This window comes from Urocampus carinirostris, chromosome 8, assembly GCF_059441175.1.
Source record: "Urocampus carinirostris isolate Australia breed hairy pipefish chromosome 8, RoL_Ucar_1.0, whole genome shotgun sequence".
Taxonomy (NCBI): Eukaryota; Metazoa; Chordata; class Actinopteri; order Syngnathiformes; family Syngnathidae; genus Urocampus; species Urocampus carinirostris.
The window spans coordinates 32,346,369-32,365,904 of record NC_142356.1 but is presented as its reverse complement, the minus strand read 5'-3'; the positions used below and the strand labels follow the sequence as shown (position 1 = coordinate 32,365,904).

General features: G+C 38.2%; 2 protein-coding genes across 2 annotated transcripts; one reads left to right on the top strand and one right to left on the bottom strand.

Annotated features, from left to right (window-relative positions):
* Nucleotides 1-2,103: 2,103 nt before the first annotated feature.
* taf5 (TAF5 RNA polymerase II, TATA box binding protein (TBP)-associated factor) lies at nt 2,104-14,233 on the top strand. The gene is made up of 11 exons (XM_088342405.1): nt 2,104-2,511; nt 4,122-4,353; nt 4,431-4,746; nt 5,836-5,999; nt 6,120-6,255; nt 6,338-6,458; nt 9,632-9,761; nt 9,865-10,029; nt 11,197-11,374; nt 11,485-11,662; nt 13,442-14,233. Exons 1-11 carry the CDS (start codon nt 2,106-2,108, stop codon nt 13,654-13,656), a joined length of 2,241 nt encoding a protein of 746 aa, XP_088198531.1. The 5' UTR covers nt 2,104-2,105; the 3' UTR covers nt 13,657-14,233.
* atp5mk (ATP synthase membrane subunit k) lies at nt 13,832-19,472 on the bottom strand. The gene is made up of 4 exons (XM_088342406.1): nt 19,383-19,472; nt 14,252-14,352; nt 14,079-14,173; nt 13,832-13,998 (listed from the first exon to the last, which is right to left on the bottom strand). The coding sequence occupies exons 2-3, from the start codon at nt 14,336-14,338 to the stop codon at nt 14,084-14,086; spliced, it is 177 nt and encodes a 58-aa protein (XP_088198532.1). The 5' UTR covers nt 14,339-14,352; nt 19,383-19,472; the 3' UTR covers nt 13,832-13,998; nt 14,079-14,083.
* Nucleotides 19,473-19,536: the final 64 nt, after the last annotated feature.

Sequence of the window (19,536 nt, the reverse complement as noted above, 5' to 3'; positions counted from 1 at the left end):
CAGCGTGGTATTCATTCAGCACCTCTAGTACCTCACATGCTGACCACTTTTCGATGGTTTTTGATCTGTAAGTGAGTGCCAGTTCCTTGCATGGGCAGTTCCTAATAAACATGCGAGTGACCTCTATTTCAGGGTTGTCAAATGTTTTGCCCTGCTCACTCAAGCACTCAGAGGCAAGGTCAGCTGCTCTGTTTAGTCTCAGCCAGTAGTCATAGGCGTCCTCCTGGTGTTTGGGCAAAGTTGAATAAAAGTCAGCTAAAGGGACAGCAGAGTACTTGGTACAGCTAAAGTGTTTCCTGAGGAGACTATAAATCATGTCAGGGCGGGTATAGACGTCTATATTACTGTTTCTAATGCCAAACCTAACTACATCTTTAGCTTTTCCTCTCAAATGCATTTGGATTTCCTCTGCTTGCTCTTCAAGTCTCACATTACTCTTTTTAATAAATGTCTTCATTAGATCTTCCCACTCATGTAATTTTATTGAGTCTGAGCCATCCCCATTAAATGATGGTGGTTCTTTAACCTTTCTCTGTGTAACCACCTGAACCTGTGTTACATCTGACACATAACCTGGCTTACTCAATGTGTTTGCTACATCTTGTGTGGCAGCAGCGCTAGGAGCTACTGTATTGTGTGACTGTATACGTGAGAAAATGCTATCAGCCAATGTATGTCCTATCTCCTGAATAACATTTGTCATCTGATCAGCTACACCCTCAGAAATGTCACTCGTGCTCTGATTAAACATGTTTCAAATATGTAAATGAGTCAAAATCACAAAATAAATCAGGAGCCTGCGTAACACGTCACTGTATAGCAATTTTAAATACTGTGAGCTGATGGCATCATGAAACAATGTGGCAGGTAGGACAGTCCTCGGTTCGGAGAGTTTGATAGAAGTCACGGGTCACGGCACCAATGTAACCGCGGTGTACGTGTCCCACCAAAGATCCACATTCACGCTGGACTGGATGATGAGGTTTTTATTATTACAGTTTCTGCAAATGGATGAGTCACAACATTAGCTTTTTCTGCTGGGTCTGATCTCTTTGATCTCTTTGTAGTACTCTGGTTAAACTGACAACAAAGCATATCAAAGAGCTGTCTTTTCACTTTACAGAAAATACATTTTAGAATATCACAATACATTTATAAATCTTTGCATTTTAACAAGATACTTTTAACAAGAGATCGTATAGTGGATTTTTAACGTTTACAATGAATTCAACATGTTTTTCTTTACTCTGAATCTTAACCAACATCATCCTTTTTTTTAATGTATATGAAAAATAGGAATAAAAACAATAATGAGTATAAAAATGGGTACAATTTACCTGCAAATGGATGAGTCACAACATTAGCTTTTTCTGCTGGGTCTGATCTCTTTGATCTCTACAAGGGGAATTAAGATTTAGTAAAACAGAAACAAAACGAAAATAAACCTAAACAGCTTGACAATATCAATCACATTACTATGCATGGTGAGAGATTTGTCAGCTGGGGTTATAAAGTTTAAAATTAACTTATTTTGTGGAGCACCAAAAGATATGTCTTACCTTTGTAGTACTCTGGTTAAACTGACAAAACCCCGCCTCCTGGTCACATGTTAGAAGCCAAAACCAAACCCCACCCCATACCAGCAGATGGCACTGTTGGACTCAGCATTGCAGGACATTTACCAAAAACTATACACATATTTTAGCAGGAATTTCAATAAAATAAAAGTTATTATTACACCCGTTACACATACAATGTTTCACTGCATTGTTGTTAATGAAAATAAAGGCAATTCAATTCAGTAAATCTGCGAACTGCAAATTGTTCAAGATGCTCCATTTACGTCTTATAGAGATCGCGCCATAAATTTGAGCGTGGACAAGGATTTCAGAGAGAAAACGTGTAATGGCAACGCAAGATGGCTACCCGTTTCTTCTCACCCGTGAGGAGACGCCATCTTGATAAAACCCCCAATTTTACGCATGTGACGACACAGCCTCCTGTGGTTCCTGGCGTAACTCATTGCTAACCAATCAGACGTCACTATTACACACCATGGGGTTTTCATATTTGTTACTATTGCGCATGCGCAGTTCATTTGGAAAATGGCGGCCGTACAAGGCGGTATGGCAGAGGCAGTTGAAATGAAGGAAATTAAAACAGAAGCACCCGTTGATACCGTTTTAAACAACAACTCAAACGACGGAAGAAATGTTTCTGTGTCCCCCGGAGCTACTGCTTCGGCTGGAAGTAACAAACTTGCCAGCGGAGCTCTGGAAGAAAAGCAGACGTTGCTGGCAATTCTGCAATTCCTTAAAAAGAACCAACTATCCGAGTCTGTGGATATTTTGCGGCGTGAAGCTGGCTTGCCGCAAGAGTTGTTCGATTCGAAGGTTGCTGATGCGTCCTCCGGTTCGGGAGCTGCAGCGGGAACTGTGGAAGGAGGCGCTCTGGACGCAAACTCTCTTTTGAGTCGAGTGTCATCCTCTGGATCGCAGGCGCCAGTCAAAGGTACTTTGACTTAACTTTTCACATTTGCACATGTTTTTTTGTTTTTTTTTTGCGTACTTTTTCTATAGTTCATCTATTTTGACATTTGTCCTTGATGTATTGTGTTTTTAACATGCGATTTAAAGTAATACTTAATTTGATCTAATGTTTTGATCATACTTCAACCCCCCTCCTCCGACCCAATTCCCGCCTTACTTGCTGGCCAATTGTATGCATATTTATAAAATATTTTCCTATTAGTTATGAGAAATTGACTCACATCTTGGCTTAACAAATGAAATCATGTGATGCAGGGATTGTTATAAACATATTAGTAAGCATTTCACTCAGTGTTTTCCCTTTTTTGACGCAATCTCAGGTTTATCATCCAACGTATCAAAAACTAACTAAAAACAAGAGAATAATCAAATAATGCGAGAGACAATGTTTTTCAATTTGGTCTACAAGCCAATTAAAAAAACACTGCTCCCAGCAATTGTCTACAGATATTTTAAAGTGACATTGTGTATTATTGACATCTCCCTAGAAGTTAAGAAACATTGTTCATTTAAAAAAGAAAAACGATTTTGATTTGACTATTAAATATGCTGTGCATCGTATGAGGTGTCCTTAAAATTGAAAGTTGACTATTTTCTCTATTAAGTATTTATCAACAACGCCCAATTGAATTCAAAGATCCCTTATGTTCTATTGTCCACCAAGCCTATCTGTTTTTATCTTATCTTTTAGCAAGCCTGTTTGGGGCGGAACGCATTAGGTAGGAAGAAGTGGGGGTGTGAGGATTGCTGGTAGTAATAAAAGCAAAATAAAAACAAGTGAATGATTAAATAATGAGAGAGACAAGAGTGGTGTTGTTATGCTGGATATAAGAGATGACCTTCAAGTATAGTTCAAACGCCAAACCAAACCCCAAGAAAGATGAAAAAATGAATAGTTTACTCAAGAAATGTACGTATTTGCCCGCACTATTTGCACGTGCATCATCAAGGTCCTTATAGAGGCTGCAATGATGACACAAGCCAGGAGAAGGGTGCAGCGAGTACATTTTCAAATACTGTACGGATGCTTTGACTGAAATGCATAAACTATTAAATTACCTTGCACCTAGGTAAAGACATTTGTATTGATTTTACATGAGTCTCAGAGGGAGCTGACAAGACTGTCTACCATGTTGCTGCTACAATTGACCCCCCAAAAACATGAAAGGGTGGGCAAAAATATAATTTAAATTGGTGCGGTTGGTCACTATTAGTCTTAGTAGTTTGTTTTCCCATTTGTGCTTTGTTGCACTCCTTTTCGGTTGCACTACACAATACAGCAGCATCCAGTGCGCAAATAGTACACAGGGTCCCTTTCTTTTAACAATTCCTGCAGAAACTGTTCATGAAATCATTCTCTGTTTACCTTGTCCTGTTAAATGGCATAGAAAACTGTCAGTTGCCTTCTTGTAAAGCCTGTACTACAACTTCGACTAGTTGTCACACATTTGTAGAAGGAAACAATTAATTTACTGGTTGCTGTGAAGTCAGATAAACAGATCAGTGACTGTTGGTGCAAATTGGAAATATGAAACATTCTTACATAATTTTGAACGCTAACTTGTGTTTCAGCTCAACCTGCAGAGGACCAGCCGGATGTGAGTGTGGTTTTGTCGGCTTACAGCCAACAGGGAGATCCAGTTCTCTACGAAGTTTATTACAGCGGCTTAAAAAAGTTTATAGAAACTGTTTTGGACTGTCATCGAGCAGAACTCTCCCAGGTTTTCTACCCACTATTTGTGCACATGTACTTGGAATTGGTATACAACAATCATGAAAACGTGGCCAAAGCATTCTTTGAAAAGTACGTTTTTTACAAGATTATCTTCGACTGATTGCTCGCCGTTTGAATAACGAGATGCAACTTTATCTTCGCTTCAGGTTTAGCGGAGATCAGGAGTGTTACTACAAAGAAGATCTTCAAGTGTTATCGAGTTTGACAAAAAAGGAGCACATGAGGGGCAACGAAACTCTGCTGGACTTCCGCACTAGCAAATTTGTCTTGCGTATCTCCCGTGACTCATATCAGTTGCTAAAGAGGCATCTGCAAGAGCGCCAGAACAATCAAATCTGGAATATCATCCAGGAGCATCTTTACATCGACATCTTTGATGGAATGCCACGCAGCAAGAGTCAGATTGATGCCATGTCTGGAAGTCTGGCTGGAGAGGGAAAGAGAGAGGCCAATAAAGCAAAGGTTGGTATGCTGGGAGTAGGAATGGGCATTATGGGCAAAAACGAAATTGCAACTTTTTTTGTCGGTTAAGACGTTTACGATTTTAATCAATTTTAAACAATGAACCCTACCCAAGTTTTACTGCATAAGGAATACATCTCGTAGCAAATGTTCAGACAAGTATTGTATAGCAGTTTTTTAATTTGTTTTGACACAAACCGTAAACTTATAGCTTGTGCAAAAAAACAGTTGTAGTTTGTGCCCAACTTCCTCGAATGCCACCTTTCACCGGTTAGTAATTTAATAGCCATTTTTTACAATTGGGACCAGCTTTGAGTAACTCAAATCAAAGTCTTAAATTCATATACTCAATTTCACGAATAAACCAAATTACATAAAACTATAATCATATGTAATAGAATAATGTTTTCATATATGCTGTACCATAGCTGCCTTTATATTTAGCATACAGGAGGTACTACTGAAGGACTTGTATTCACATTTGTTTCACACTGAAGATAGATTTAGGTGAGAAAGGTGGCAAGTTTTTTATTTTTAGACTAAAGTGAGTACGAGTCTTCTCTTTTTTGCCTCTTTCTTGCTGCTGAATAAAATTGCAACTATAATAAACCTTCATTTATCGAGGGGGTTACGTTCCAAAAAAAACTAATGAAAGTCAAAATCGGTGAAGTACAAACCTTTATTTTTTACAATTATTAAAAGAATAAAAAAATACTGCATAAATGCTTATTTATTTACTTTGTTTTCAAAAAACCACTGTACCGGCAGATAATAATAAGTGGGGAGACCATTTAGCCAATCGGAATGTGGAACACAATGAACGATCCAAATCCAAGAAGTAGTGAGACTGTTAAATGTAAACTGTGTTATAGCAAGGGATTACTGTACTGTGAAGTGCTTGGACGCCCCACCAAAGAATATAACAGCCCAAAATGCTAAAAAAGGGGGGGAGGGTGGGCGTATAGGGTTGACATGATGCACAATACATTAATGAGGAAATAAATAAAGCCGTTAAAACAACTTTTGTTGTCTAATTTTGTATTTCAAAAGCTGCCAACTCAAATATGATCTAACACCAATTATTTTTAGGTGTATTATGGCCTTCTTAAAGAACCGGAAATTGAACTGCCACTTGATGATGAGGACGAGGAAGCGGAGAACGAAGAGGGAAAACCCAAAAAGAAGAAACCCAAAAAGGACAGCATGGGTTCCAAAAGCAAGAAGCAGGATCCCAACGCACCTTCTCAAACAAGGTATTGATGAATTGATGTTTGAGGTTTTCAGCTAAGACGCTCTTTGTAAACCCTCGATGTACCCTCATTGAAGTTGAATTGAAGTTGATGAAGGCTTGGGCCTGTCGTGTGTTTTTTAAGGATACCTCTTCCAGAGCTAAAGGACTCAGACAAGCTGGACAAGATCATGTACATGAAAGAGGCCACCAAGAGGATAAGACTGGGACCAGATAATCTCCCTTCCATTTGCTTTTACTCTTTTCTCAACGCATATCAGGTCTCAGATCTTTCTACTACCTTTTCAACTGAGGTACAAGTGGCGCAAAAGTGAACTAAATTGGTGTTTTTCCTTCCGGCAGGGTTTAACTGCTGTGGACTTCACAGATGACTCCAGTTTAATTGCAGGAGGCTTTGCTGACTCTTCTGTCAGAGTGTGGAGTGTGACTCCCAAAAAACTTCGCAAAGTCAAGTCGGCGGCAGGTATAACAAAGGAATAAAATTGATTGTACGTGTATTTTAACAAACCATGCAAATTAAAAAATGCATATATATATATATATATATATATATATAATAACGAGGGGAGTGACAAAATGGGAAGAACTGCTCTTTTGATTGGCATTCCTCTTTTGAGACCTTACAATTGATATGAGAAAGGTGAATCTTGATTCCTAATATTTGATAGGACAACTTTTCATACAAATTTGTACAGCAGTGTTTCCCATTGAGTTTTGTGAGACTCTGGTGGGTAGACACTATGGGGCAGGGTTCTTCAAACGTGGTCTCCGCGGGCACCAGAGAACAGTTGAGGTACCCGCATACCTGTTCCAGAATAGCCCACCAAAGCTGGGTCAATGTGATTTTCTAGTAAAATTATTTTTTGTTGAGTGACCGAGTCTATTTAACCCCTATTTTTAATAATTAACCTGTTAATAGCATAGTAACAACAAGTATTGATAATTATGTTTTATCAATTAATTGAGTGGAATGAGAATCTAAAGGTGTATTTAACAAATTTATTCATCTTTTTATTGATTTATTTTACAGACTATAAAAATGGGCAGTTCCTATCTAGATATCTTCCTACCTTTTTGGGTATTGAGCAAGTTATCTTGCTTGCTTTTTACATTTTTATTTGCATGCTATCTTGTTAACGTTTTACTTTTTTGCTAGTTATCAAGCAAAATTTTGGGCTCCTATCTAGCTAGCTATCTAGCTTTGTTTTTAGCATTCTGTACAAATATATAGATGGCTTTTTACTCTTTTAGCTAGCTGTATAGCTCCCTTTTATTACCTATTTACCCTTCTAGCTAACTATCTAGCGACTTTCTTAGCTATTGTTGTGGAAAATAGACTTGCATTCTCGTTAGTGTAATTAATAAAACGTCGTTGGTTGTAATAAATAAATAAATTGAAAGATTAAGTGAGATGGTTATATGTCAATTTCCCATTAAACTAGTGGGCTAAAAAGCATGTGTTAGAGGGCGTAGGAGAAGGGAAAGTTATGTAGAAAATGGATTGTTGGCAGAGCAAGTAAGGAAGTTACAAATACAGAAAGATAAAAGTTAGTAAAAGAAGGTAAAAAGGGGAAGAGATAGTAGGCATTGAGGAAAAGAGAAGAGGGGGACATACAAGTGACAAAAGGAAGGAATGTAAAGGGGAAAAGGTAATTGAATGAAATATTTTTGTTGACAATTGGCCGGAGTAAAGAGAACATATATTCCGGGTGGACGTGAATCCGGGTGGATGTGAATCTTGCCAAGGATCTTCTCGAATGATGTCAACATTCCCTCACTACTCTAAGCAATGTAAGCAAGTCTTTCTACATTTCTAAATGTATGCAACTCTATTCTACAAATGCAAGTCTATTTTCCACAACACTATCTAGCGGGCAATCCAGCTAAGTTCCAATTTTAGTTATTCAAATCAAACTGGGTGCACTTTGGGCTAACTAAAGTCAAATCATGTTTATTTGTATAGGAGTCTCAAAGGACCACAGATTATTGCAAACTACAGACTATTATTACAACATCCCCTGATCTAAAACATACATGAGGGCAAGGAATAATTCAAAAACCTCAACACGAGGAAAATGCTGAAACCTTGAGAAGGGATTGCACTTGAGGTCATCCCCCTTCCAGGATGACCAGGCAGCAACGGATGTTGCACTAACAAACAATACACAGAATATAAGCGTGTTTTAAGCCTAGATTTGGGTAGTTCCACTGAGGTTACAGATATAATCTCAGAGGGCAGAGCATTCCACAGCACCGGGGCCGAATGAAGAACGCTCTTGAGCCTGTGGATCTCTTCTAGGCTCTTGTGATCACTAGTAGACCAGCGTTTTCCAGAGCAAAGTCTCCTGACCAGAACACAGGGGGAAATTAAATCTGAGATTTGAGGGAGCAAGTCCATACATGATTTTGTATAATACCAACAGAACCTTTATATCACATCTTAAGCTATAAAGGAGCCAATGCAGGTTAGCTGAAATCAGGGTAATGTGACTTTCCAGTAAGAAAATTAGTATAATTTTATAATATTATATATATATACATATATATATAAACACACAGTGGCTTGTGAAACTATTTGGCCCCCTTGAACTTTATGGCCTTTTCCCGCATTTCAGACTTCAAACATAAAGATATAAAACTGTAATTTTTCGTAAAGCATTAATAAGTGGGACACAATCATTAAGTGGAACACACTTTATTGCATATTTTAAAGTTTTTTTTAACAGATAAAAAACAAAAAAGTGGGAGTGCCAAATTATTCAGCCCCTTTACTTTCAGTGCAGCAAACTCGGTCCGGGAGTTCAGTGAGGATCTCTGAATGATTCAATGTTGATCTAAATGACTAACGATGATAAATGGAATCCACCTGTGTGTAATCAAGTCTCTTGATAAATGCACCTGCACTGTGATAGCCTCAGAGGTCTGTTTAAAGCGCAGAGAGCATCATAATGAACAAGGAATACACCAGGCACGTCCGATATACTGTTGTGGAGAAGTTTAAAGCTGGATTTGGATACAAAAATATTTCCCAAGCTTTAAACATCCCAAGGAGCACTGTGTAAGCAATAATATTGAAATGGAAGGAGTATCAGACCACTGCAAATCTACCAAGATCGGGCCGTCCCCCTAAAATTTTGGCTCATACAAGGAGAAAACAGATCAGAGATGCAGCCAAGAGGCCAATGATCACTCTGGATGAACTGCAGAGGTCTACAGCTGAGGTGGGAGAATCTGTCCATAGGACAACAATCAGTCGTTTACTGCACAAATCTGGCTTTTACGGAAGAGTGGCAAGAATGAAGCCATCTCTTAAAGATATCCATAATGAATGTTGTTTAAATTGTGTCCCATTTGTTGATTATTCACAAGAATTTACAGTTTTATATCTTTGTTTGAAGTTTGAAATGTGGAAAAATGTCGCAAAGTTCAAGGGGGGGCAAATAGTTTCCCAAGCCACTGTATGTACTACTTTTCATAGACACATTATATTTCATTATGCACATTATAATGTTTTAGACACAAAATGGGGAGTTCTTGTCATATTTCTTGATGTGATGGGTGAATTTGACTAATGATTGCTGTCATCAGTCTTTTGTCTAATAGAAGTGAATTAATGTCCCTTTTCTCCCCTTTAAGACTTGAATCTAATAGATAAAGAGTCAGATGATGTGCTGGAGAGGATCATGGATGAAAAGACAGCGAGTGAGTCCAAGCTCCTGTACGGACACAGTGGTCCCGTTTATGGCATTAGCTTCAGCCCAGACAGGTAAAAAGCAACTATTCTCTAGCTTATTATTGCATGGGAAAAAATGTATCTCCGTCAAAAAGAGTGTGAGCATTGTAGACATGACTGGCATGTGCATGTTTAGGAACTACCTTCTGTCAAGCTCAGAAGACGGCACAGTGAGGCTGTGGAGTCTCCAAACCTTTACATGTCTGGTGGGTTACAAAGGCCACAACTACCCTGTGTGGGACACGCAGTTTTCTCCTCACGGGTACTACTTTGTCTCCGGGGGACACGACAGAGTTGCTCGGTATGTGTTGTGGACATTTGTTTCCTCACAAATTAAAAAATCCACGTTGTTGTGTACTTAGGCTGGCTTCATATTTTTTTTTTACTCTTTCTAGACTTTACCTCCATGTGGTACACAAAACATTTCATTTTAGAAAACAGTATTGATTTAATTAGTAAGCAAAAACGCATGACCTGTCATTTAAATGTGCATTTTTTAAAAATACTTGTAGGTTGAGAACAGTGCATTTATTTTACGGTACATAACATGAGGCTTACCTAGTGGGTGTAGACATGATTGTCAGGCATCTATCTGCTACTGGTATCCCCCTTTTTTGCTTTTTTAAAGTGTGTTTTTTTGGTCACTTTTTTTTTTCTTTTAATATTTTTCAGCTTATTTGCTTTTTATACATTTTTTTCGTTTTCCATCTTTTTTGATAATTTACCCTCCCCTATTTTTCTTAAACAAAAGGTAGGGCAAAAAAAGAAGTAAAATGATGCAATTAGGTCACTTGTGCTTTTGTAGCATTCATTTTTGGTTGCACTACACAATATAGCGACATCTACGGGTCAAGTTTTACACACTGTGCCTTTGACAGTGCAATTCACACTAGAAGTCAGGAATTTGTTCAGGAAGATCTTAGTAAAAACTGGGTTTGCACTTACAGTAATTCTGCCATCATAGTAGAGCACTGTTGCCAATTTAGCAAATTTTCTCTGTATGAAGTGTATTTAATAAATGAACACCCGGCAACCATGTTTAAAGGGACAGCTTGTATTATTTCCCATTAAATGTTGCTGTATTGTGTACAGTAACTGAAAACAAGTGCTAAAAATCAGACTCTTGAATGATTTTTGTTTTCTTGGTACCCATAGCTACAAAATGTCAGATTTGCAGATTTCTTCAACCTACGATTGTTTTTCTAAAACTGCACTTTTGACAATTCATGTATTTTTTTCTCATTTAAATAATTTTTTTACGGCTGGGGGGTGCTAAATAACACATACTGTCCCCTTTATGTGACTTGATAATTGTGCTAAATGTGCTAAAGGAAAATAACCTCTGAATCCCTTTGGTAGTCTTCAATAATTAAAAAAATGAGCCCAGGAGTTTTAATGGTAATGTTGAACCAAACATGGGTTGCCTTTGCGATAATATCAAGACTAACCTAATCGATTCCGTCTTCAGTCTCTGGGTTACAGATCACTATCAGCCTTTGCGAATGTTTGCTGGTCACCTGGCGGACATCACCTGCACCCGTTTCCACCCAAACTCTAATTACGTGGCCACGGGGTCATCTGATCGAACAATTCGCCTCTGGGATGTCTTGAACGGGAATTGTGTTCGCATCTTTACCGGTCACAAGGTAGAAATTATTGACATTCCCATTTTGCTTAATCTATCCCTAATTTGTGTCACCCAGAGCAACAATTAGGTGCTGAAAGTATCCTCATATATTTGTTGTATACCTTTCAGGGTCCAATCCACGCTCTGTCCTTTTCTCCCAATGGGAAGTTTTTGGCGTCGGGGGCCACTGATGGCAGAGTTCTCCTTTGGGACATTGGTCACGGACTCATGATTGGAGAACTCAAAGGCCATACAGACACTATCTACTCACTCAAGTTTAGCAGAGATGGGGAAATTCTTGCCTCTGGTACGTGCTTTACAATACTAACATTAGAGACTGCTATAACTTTGCTTTATTCAGCAAATACGAACGCCTTGCTAGGTCCAAGCTTATTATTTCAGTGTAAAAGGATTGTAGCATTATTTCAATAATCTAAGCTTTGGTGATTGACAGACCAATATATACACTACCGTTCAAAAGTTTAGGGTTAGCAAGACAATTTAGTTTTTTCCATTCTTAAGTCACACTTTTATTAAGCCAATGAGTTGTCCATTATGTGTTTTTTGGCCCATATTAATCTCTTCCATTTGTTGTACAGTCTCAGATATGGCTTTTTCTTTGTCACTCTGCCTTAAGGCCAGTATCTTGGAGTTGCCTCTTCCCTGTGGATGTGGACATTGGTGCTGTGCGGGTACTATTTAACAAAGCTGCTAGTCAAGGACTCGGAACTTCTCAAACGAGAGACTAATGCACTTGTCCTCTTGCTTGGTTGTGCTTAGAAATGTTAGTGCTGTTTTCTGAAGAAAATAGCACACCCTGTTGTAGGAGATCTTCAGTTTCTTGCCAATTTCTGACATGGAATAGCCTTAATTTTTTTAGAACAAGAAAAGACTGTGGAATTTCACACGAACATTCTTTTTCTGGCTGTTCTGACCGTTTAATTACACCTCTCGTGTGATGCTCCAGATACTCGACAAGCCCAAAGGTCATTTCATAACTTCTCCAACCACCTTGACTGTTTTCATTTGCACTAACATCATTGCACAAAGGTTTTCTAATTATGTATGAGCTTTTTAACACAACTAGCAAGCAAAATTTACTATAAGAACACTGGAGTGCTGGTTGCTGGAAATGGACTTTTATGCCCCTATGTAGATATAGCATTAAAAAAGGCATTTGCAGCTCAAATAGTAATTTACCAAGTTACCAGAGTATGGGGTGTATTTCTGATTAGTTTCATGTTATCTTCATTGAAAGAAATTCGTGCTTTTCAATGAAAAATAAAAACATTTCAAGGCGCCCCCAAACTTAAACAGCAGTGTTTACTTCGCAACTCTTTATCCAAAAGCAGGCTTTTGTTTAAAATTGATGAGACGATAGATGACTTATTCACTGCTGTGGTTTTATTTGGATGGAGTCAAATGTAATGGTTCTTTTGAAGGATACAGGAATGTGACATTTTACTGTTCAAGAAAGGTTTTTGGGGGGATTTTTACTGTTTTTAATTCAGTCAATTTGATAATCCATTAATGTTACATCTCTAATTTAGTATGTTGACAGAGAGGACAACATTTAAAAATATTTGACAAAAAGCGCACAAAATGGAACAAAATACATCACAGGAGATACCTGGCTGCCTTCTCACTATTGTTGTGATTTGGGGCAATGAACCCACACTCTTAGATCATGGGTGGGCAAACTGCAGCCACTCAGGCTTTTCCATCTGGCTCCCCAAATGAAAATGTTGAAAATAAAATGGTAATTATGTATAAAACGGGAAAAAAGTATGACTGATGACAATGTGTTTGCTTGGGTGCCACTCTTGTCCACAATATTCAAATAGCTAGCTATATTTTTCTTGGCGATTTGCTAGCCGGAACGCATTGTGTTTCAAATCAAATAATCAGTTTTTGTGCTCAAGGGACGTCATTTATTACTTTGCTTTAATTCTGAGTGTTCAAAAAACAATTTGAATTAAAGTTATCTATAGACACAAAAATATATAAAATGACTGCACGTTTATTTATCAATGCATATTGTAGCTGCTATTCTAAATAGAAGTTATTTAACTATCTCGTCTCCCAGGCTCTATGGACAACACAGTTCGCCTGTGGGACGCCACAAAAGCGTTTGATGATTTGGAGATGGACGACTTCACTGCAACAACAGGACACATTCATTTACAAGATAATTCACAGGAGCTTCTGCTGGGCTGCTACACAACTAAATCCTCACCTGTCCTACACCTTCACTTCACTCGTAGAAATCTGCTCTTGGCAGCAGGTGGCTACAATCCATAAGACTTTGGACTTGAAATCGTTTTCATATTTTTATGACTGTGTAAAAAGATCTTAAGAATGGTGAATTTAATATTATTGAATGGTTGAACCATAATGTAGGACTAAATTACGTTGTCCTGATACCTTGCCGTTGTAATGGATAATCACATTAAGAATGAGAAGCAGCACAGCCAAATATGTTGCTGTTACTTTTGTATTATAGTGTTTTTATAGATAAGTGTAAATAAAATGTTTTTTTATGGTTTGGTCATAAACATTCTTTATTATTAACAAAGAAAAAAACTCATTTTATTCCTGGCATATTTAGCCTTGTCCACACCCAGGAAGCAATCAACAGCACATCTGTAGAAGAGAGAAAAATATCTAGTTAACTCTTGTATTCGTACATTTTTATTGCAATATTGGAAAAATGCACTGCATACTTCATTTATTTATCCGTCACTGCGGCTTGTTTCTTGGGCTTAAATTTGAAGAATAGGCCAATTGCTGCTAAGGTAGCATATGTGGCCAGAACACACTGTGAAAAAGTTGTTAAAGAAACATATATATTAAAATCTGATATAATACCAAACACATACATCTGATGGTGACTTACATTCCTCCTGCCTACAATTGTGTAGGAGTTGAAGTACTTGGCTAACCCAGTGAACTGGTGCTGGGATCCTGCGTCATGACCTGCCATGATGATTAGTTAACCTATATCAGAATTAAGTACAAATAAGAAAAATGTTTTAACGCCCAATACAACACAAGTTAGAATCATATGGCACGCTTCTGAGGTACTCAGAAAATGTATTGTAGGAATTTAAATGTCCTGTATGTGATTCCCTAGCTCAACAGCACCTTGTTTAATGGACTTGTATGCATTATTTGACCACTTGCTATTCATGTATGTTGTAGTGTAGCGGCAAGATCAAGGCTAACAAAATCAGCAAGACCAAAGCCCGAGGGTGTTAAAGCCTGACGCAGCCCGAGCCGACTAATTTACTTGATTTGCAGGACCAAACCCGAAGCAAACAAGAAATCTCACATTTTATTTGAGGAGTCAGGTGGGGGAGAGGTGATTTATGATAAATTAAAGCCTGTCTTTTGTAACAAGTCCTAAAATTGATTTAAGTAAAAGCATATACAGACAAATGTATTTGAGCGCACAAAAGATAGGCTCCCTGTTAGCTTAGAATGTGATTTTAAGGTTTTGTTGGTAGTATACAATATTATGCATGGACATGCTCCCTCAAATCTTTCAGATTTAATTTCCCAATATGTTACGGTCCGGAGCCTTCGCTCTAAAAATGCTGGTCTACTCGTGATCCCAAGAGCCAAGAAGAAATCCGTACGTTCGAGAGCGTTTTCCATTCGGCCCCGGTGCTGCGGCATGCTCTGCTCTCCGATTCGATCTGCAACCTCAGTGGGACTATTTAAATCTAGGCTTAATACACACTTCTATTCTATAGTTTATGAATGGCCGATATTTCATGTTTACAATATCTATGTATTTTTGTTAATGCTACATCCGTTGCAACCTGGTCCTCCTAGAAGGGGGATTATCTGATGTGCGGTCCCTTCTCAAGGTTTCTTCATTCACCTCATATTGAGATTTTGAGTTTTTCCCTGCCCTGATGTAGGTTTTAGATCAAAGGATGGTATACAGTAATAATAGTCTGCGGTTTCCAATAATCTGAGGTCTGTGCAGCCATTTGGGACTCTTTGTGATAAATAGCTACACAAATAGACATGACTAAGTGAAACAAGACTGTATAAGCATTTACATCTTTTATATGATTGGTCTCTGAATAGGTTACACTAACATCATTACATCATTGACAGATTTTTTTTAAAGGCTGTCTGATTGAAGAATAGGCCATTAACCACATCAGCAGTATGTCCTGAATAATCTAGGGTGGCATTTTAACGGAGTAAGAGTAAGAGAGACAAAGAAGAACAATGCCGGTTGAATGGTCATTTAAAAAACAAAAAGCAAGAGAGACACCCTAATCTTACCCCTCGCGTAGTGCAAAAATTAGTGCTAAAAAGCACAAGAAAGAATACATCCTATAAAAATTTGAAGTGAGCAAAACATATGATTTTTACTTCACATTTTCTGCCCAGATTTGTTATTTAAGGTTTTGGTAAATTGTCTTGCTAACCTATAGCAGCAAGATGACGGAGAATCAGGTCAATTCTCTTTAGATGAAGGTCATGTTATGTAAAAAAAAAATTCCCGTTTTTTTTGACCTAGGAGTATTTTTAGATTTTATATTATAGGCATATATATATATATATATATATATATATATAATGTATGTATGTGGCTGGTCCAAACTGTTCCTAGGTGTGAGGGAGTGAGTTATGCGTCTCTGTATGCCCTGGGACTGGCTGCCAACCAATTCAGGCTGTCCCTTGCCGACTGCCCGAATGGGCTCCAGCACCCCCGCGACCCTAAAGAGGATAAGCAGTGCAGGTAGTGTGTATGTATATATATATATATATATATATATATATATATATATATATATATATGTGTATATGTATATGTGTGTGTGTAACGGATGTAATAATAACTTGTTTCATTGAAATTCCTGCTGTAATATGTGTATAGTTTTTGGTAAGTGTCCTGCAAGGATGAGTCCAACAGTGCCACCTGCTGGTATGGGGTGGGGTTTGTTTTGGCTTCTGACATGTGACCGGGAGGCGGGGTTTGTTGGCAGTCTACAGAGAGAGCTGCTAACGGTAAGACACATCTTTTGGTGCTCCACAAAAAAAGGTAATTTTAAACATTGTAACCACAGCTGACAAATCTCTCAACATGCACAGCAATGTGATTGATGTTGTCAAGCTGTTTGGATTTATTTTCGTTTTGTTTCTGTTTTACTAAAATGTTAATTCCCCTTGTAGAGATCAAAGCCAGCAGAAAAGCTAATGTTGTGACTTATTTCATCTGCAGGTAAAATGTACCCGTTTTTATACTCATTATTGTTCTTATTTCTATTTTCTCATATAAAGTAAAAAGGATGATGGTTGAAATTCAGACTAAAGTGAAATATGTTGAATTCATTGTAAACGTTAAAAATTCACTATACGAACTCTTGTTAAAAGTATCTTGTTAAAATGTAAAGATGTAAAAATGTATTGTGATATTCTAAAAGGTATTTTATGTAAAATGAAAAGAAAGCTCTTTGATATGCTTTGGGCAGTCTACAGAGAGAGCTGTTAACGAGATCAGAGCAAGCAAAAAGATGATGAGATCAAAGCCAACAGAAAAGCTAATGTTGTGGCTCATTTCATCTGCAGCAAATGTAATAACAACCTCTTCATCCAGTCCAGCGTGAATGTGGATACTTGGTGGGACAGGTACGCGGTGTACATACTGGACTGTCTCAGAAAATTAGAATATTGTGATAAAGTTCTTTATTTTCTGTAATGCAATTAAAAAAACAAAAATGTCATACATTCTGGATTCATTACACATCAACTGAACTATTTCAAGCCTTTTATTATTTGAATATTGCTGATTTTGGCTTACAGCTGAAAAAAACTCAAAAATCCTATCTCAAAATATTAGAATACTTCCTCAGACCAAGTAAAAAAAATAATTTTATAACAGCAAAACTAAATCAAACATTTGAAAATGTCCATTGATGCACTCAGTACTTGGTTGGGAATCCTTTTGCACGGATTACTGCATCAATCCGGCGTGGCATGGAGGCAATCAGCCTGCGGCATTGCTGAGGTGTTATTGATGCCCAGGATGCTTCGATAGCGGCCTTCAGCTCATTTGCATTTGTAGGTCTGGTGTCTTTCATCTTCTTCTTAACTATACCCCACAAATTCTCGATGGGGTTCAGGTCAGGGGAATTAGCAGGCCAATCAAGGACAGTGATGCCATGGTCAGTGCACCAGTTACTGGTGGTTTTGGCACTGTGGGCAGGTGCCAGATCATGCTGGAAAATGAAATCCTCATCTCCATAGAGCTTTTCAGCAGATGGAAGCATGTAGTGCTCTAAAATCTCTTGGTACACAGTTGCATTTATTCAGGACTTGATGAAACACAGTGGACCAACACCAGCAGCTGACATGGCTCCCCAAACCATTGCTGACTGTGGGAACTTCACACTGGATTTCAAGCAACTTGGATTTTGCTCTTCTCCAGCCTTTCTCCAGACTCTGGCGCCTTGACTTCCAAATGAAATGCAAAACTTGCTTTCGTCTGAAAAGAGGACTTTGGACTACTCTGCAACTGTCCAGTGCTTCTTCTCCATAGCCCAAGTCAGACGCTTCTTCCGTTGTCTTGAGTTCAGAAGTGGCTTGACCATGGGAATACGGCTATTGTAGCCCATTTCCCGGACACGTCTGTGAACTGTGGCTTTTGATACCTGGACTCCAGCTTCAGCCCACTGTCTTTGAAGCTCCCTCAAATTCTGGAAGCGGCTCTTCTTCACAATTTTGTTAAGGCTGCGGTCATCTCTCTTGGTTGTGCAGCGTTTCCGGCCACATTTTTCCCTTCCGACAGACTTTTTGTGGATATGCTTTGAAACTGCACTCTGTGAACAGCCTGCTCTTTGAGAAATTTCTTTTTGTGTCTTACCCTCCTGATGGAGGGTATCAATGATGGTCCTCTGGACAGCAGTCAGATCAGCAGTCTTCCCCATACTTGTGATTTAGTTTACTGAACCAAGCTGAGTGTTTTTAAGGCTCAGGAAACCAGACATGGGGACTTGAGACTTAGTGACTTGGACTCGAGTCGACTCGAGTCGCTGTTTTTATGACTTGTGACTTGACTTGGACTTGGCAATCTAAGACTCGGGACTTGACTTGTGACTTGACTTGCCCAAGAAAAAAATACTTGGGACTTACTTGGGACTTGAAGGTGAAGACTTGAGACTTACTTGAGACTTGCACATGTGTGACTTGGTCCCATGTCTGCAGGAAACCCTCGCAAGGTGTTTCGAGTTAATTAGATGATTCAGGTGATTAGTTGAATAGCCTACTTGTATACTTTTTCATGATATTCTAATATTTTGAGATAGGATTTTTGAGTTTTCTTAAGCTGTAAGCCAAATTCAGCAATATTCAAATAATAAAAGGCTTGAAATAGTTCAGTTGATGTGTAATGAATCCAGAATGTATGACATTTTTGTTTTTTTAATTGCATTACAGAAAATAAAGAACTTTATCACAATATTCTAATTTTCTGAGACAGTCCAGTATATATTATATACATGTACACATTAGCTTATTTAAATCAATGATGTTTTTTAAACGAATTAAGTATTTTTACCACTAGGAGGGGATAATATATTGTACCTTCGATGATGGCAATGCTTTCTTTAGTTTTATTTTACTTAGAGTAGTTATTTCGCCCTATTTGACTTCTGAACTACATTACGATAAAAATCGGCACAAAACTTACAGCTGCCTGCCAGACCCACACTTTCAAACAACCACTTTAAATAATGTGTCACTATCGAGTCTTATCCTATCTCACTGGCGTCTTCAACATAAACGAATGCCATTTTTTTGGGTGAAGGATTCAAGCAGGAGCTCCTTCAGTATGACATTGGTTTTTTTGTTAGCACAGTACGGCACGTTGCCCGGCGCAAGCTTATGCGTTACCGTGCAAAATAAAATATGTTATGAAACATGTCACGGACATTTAACCATTTAAAAAAACGATACTGTAGCGCTTAACAAAACAACCAACCACATAATTAATTGCATTCTCATACCTTGAGGAATATGCTTGAGATCGTGCCCTTCAACGGTGGCCCAGTTGGAATAAGTGAAAGGAAGTCCCGCCTACTTTGGGGTCATTGTGATATTCATCACTATTGGTCCAAAATACTCCGGTCGGTAAAACAATCGCCATACCCAATACCGATT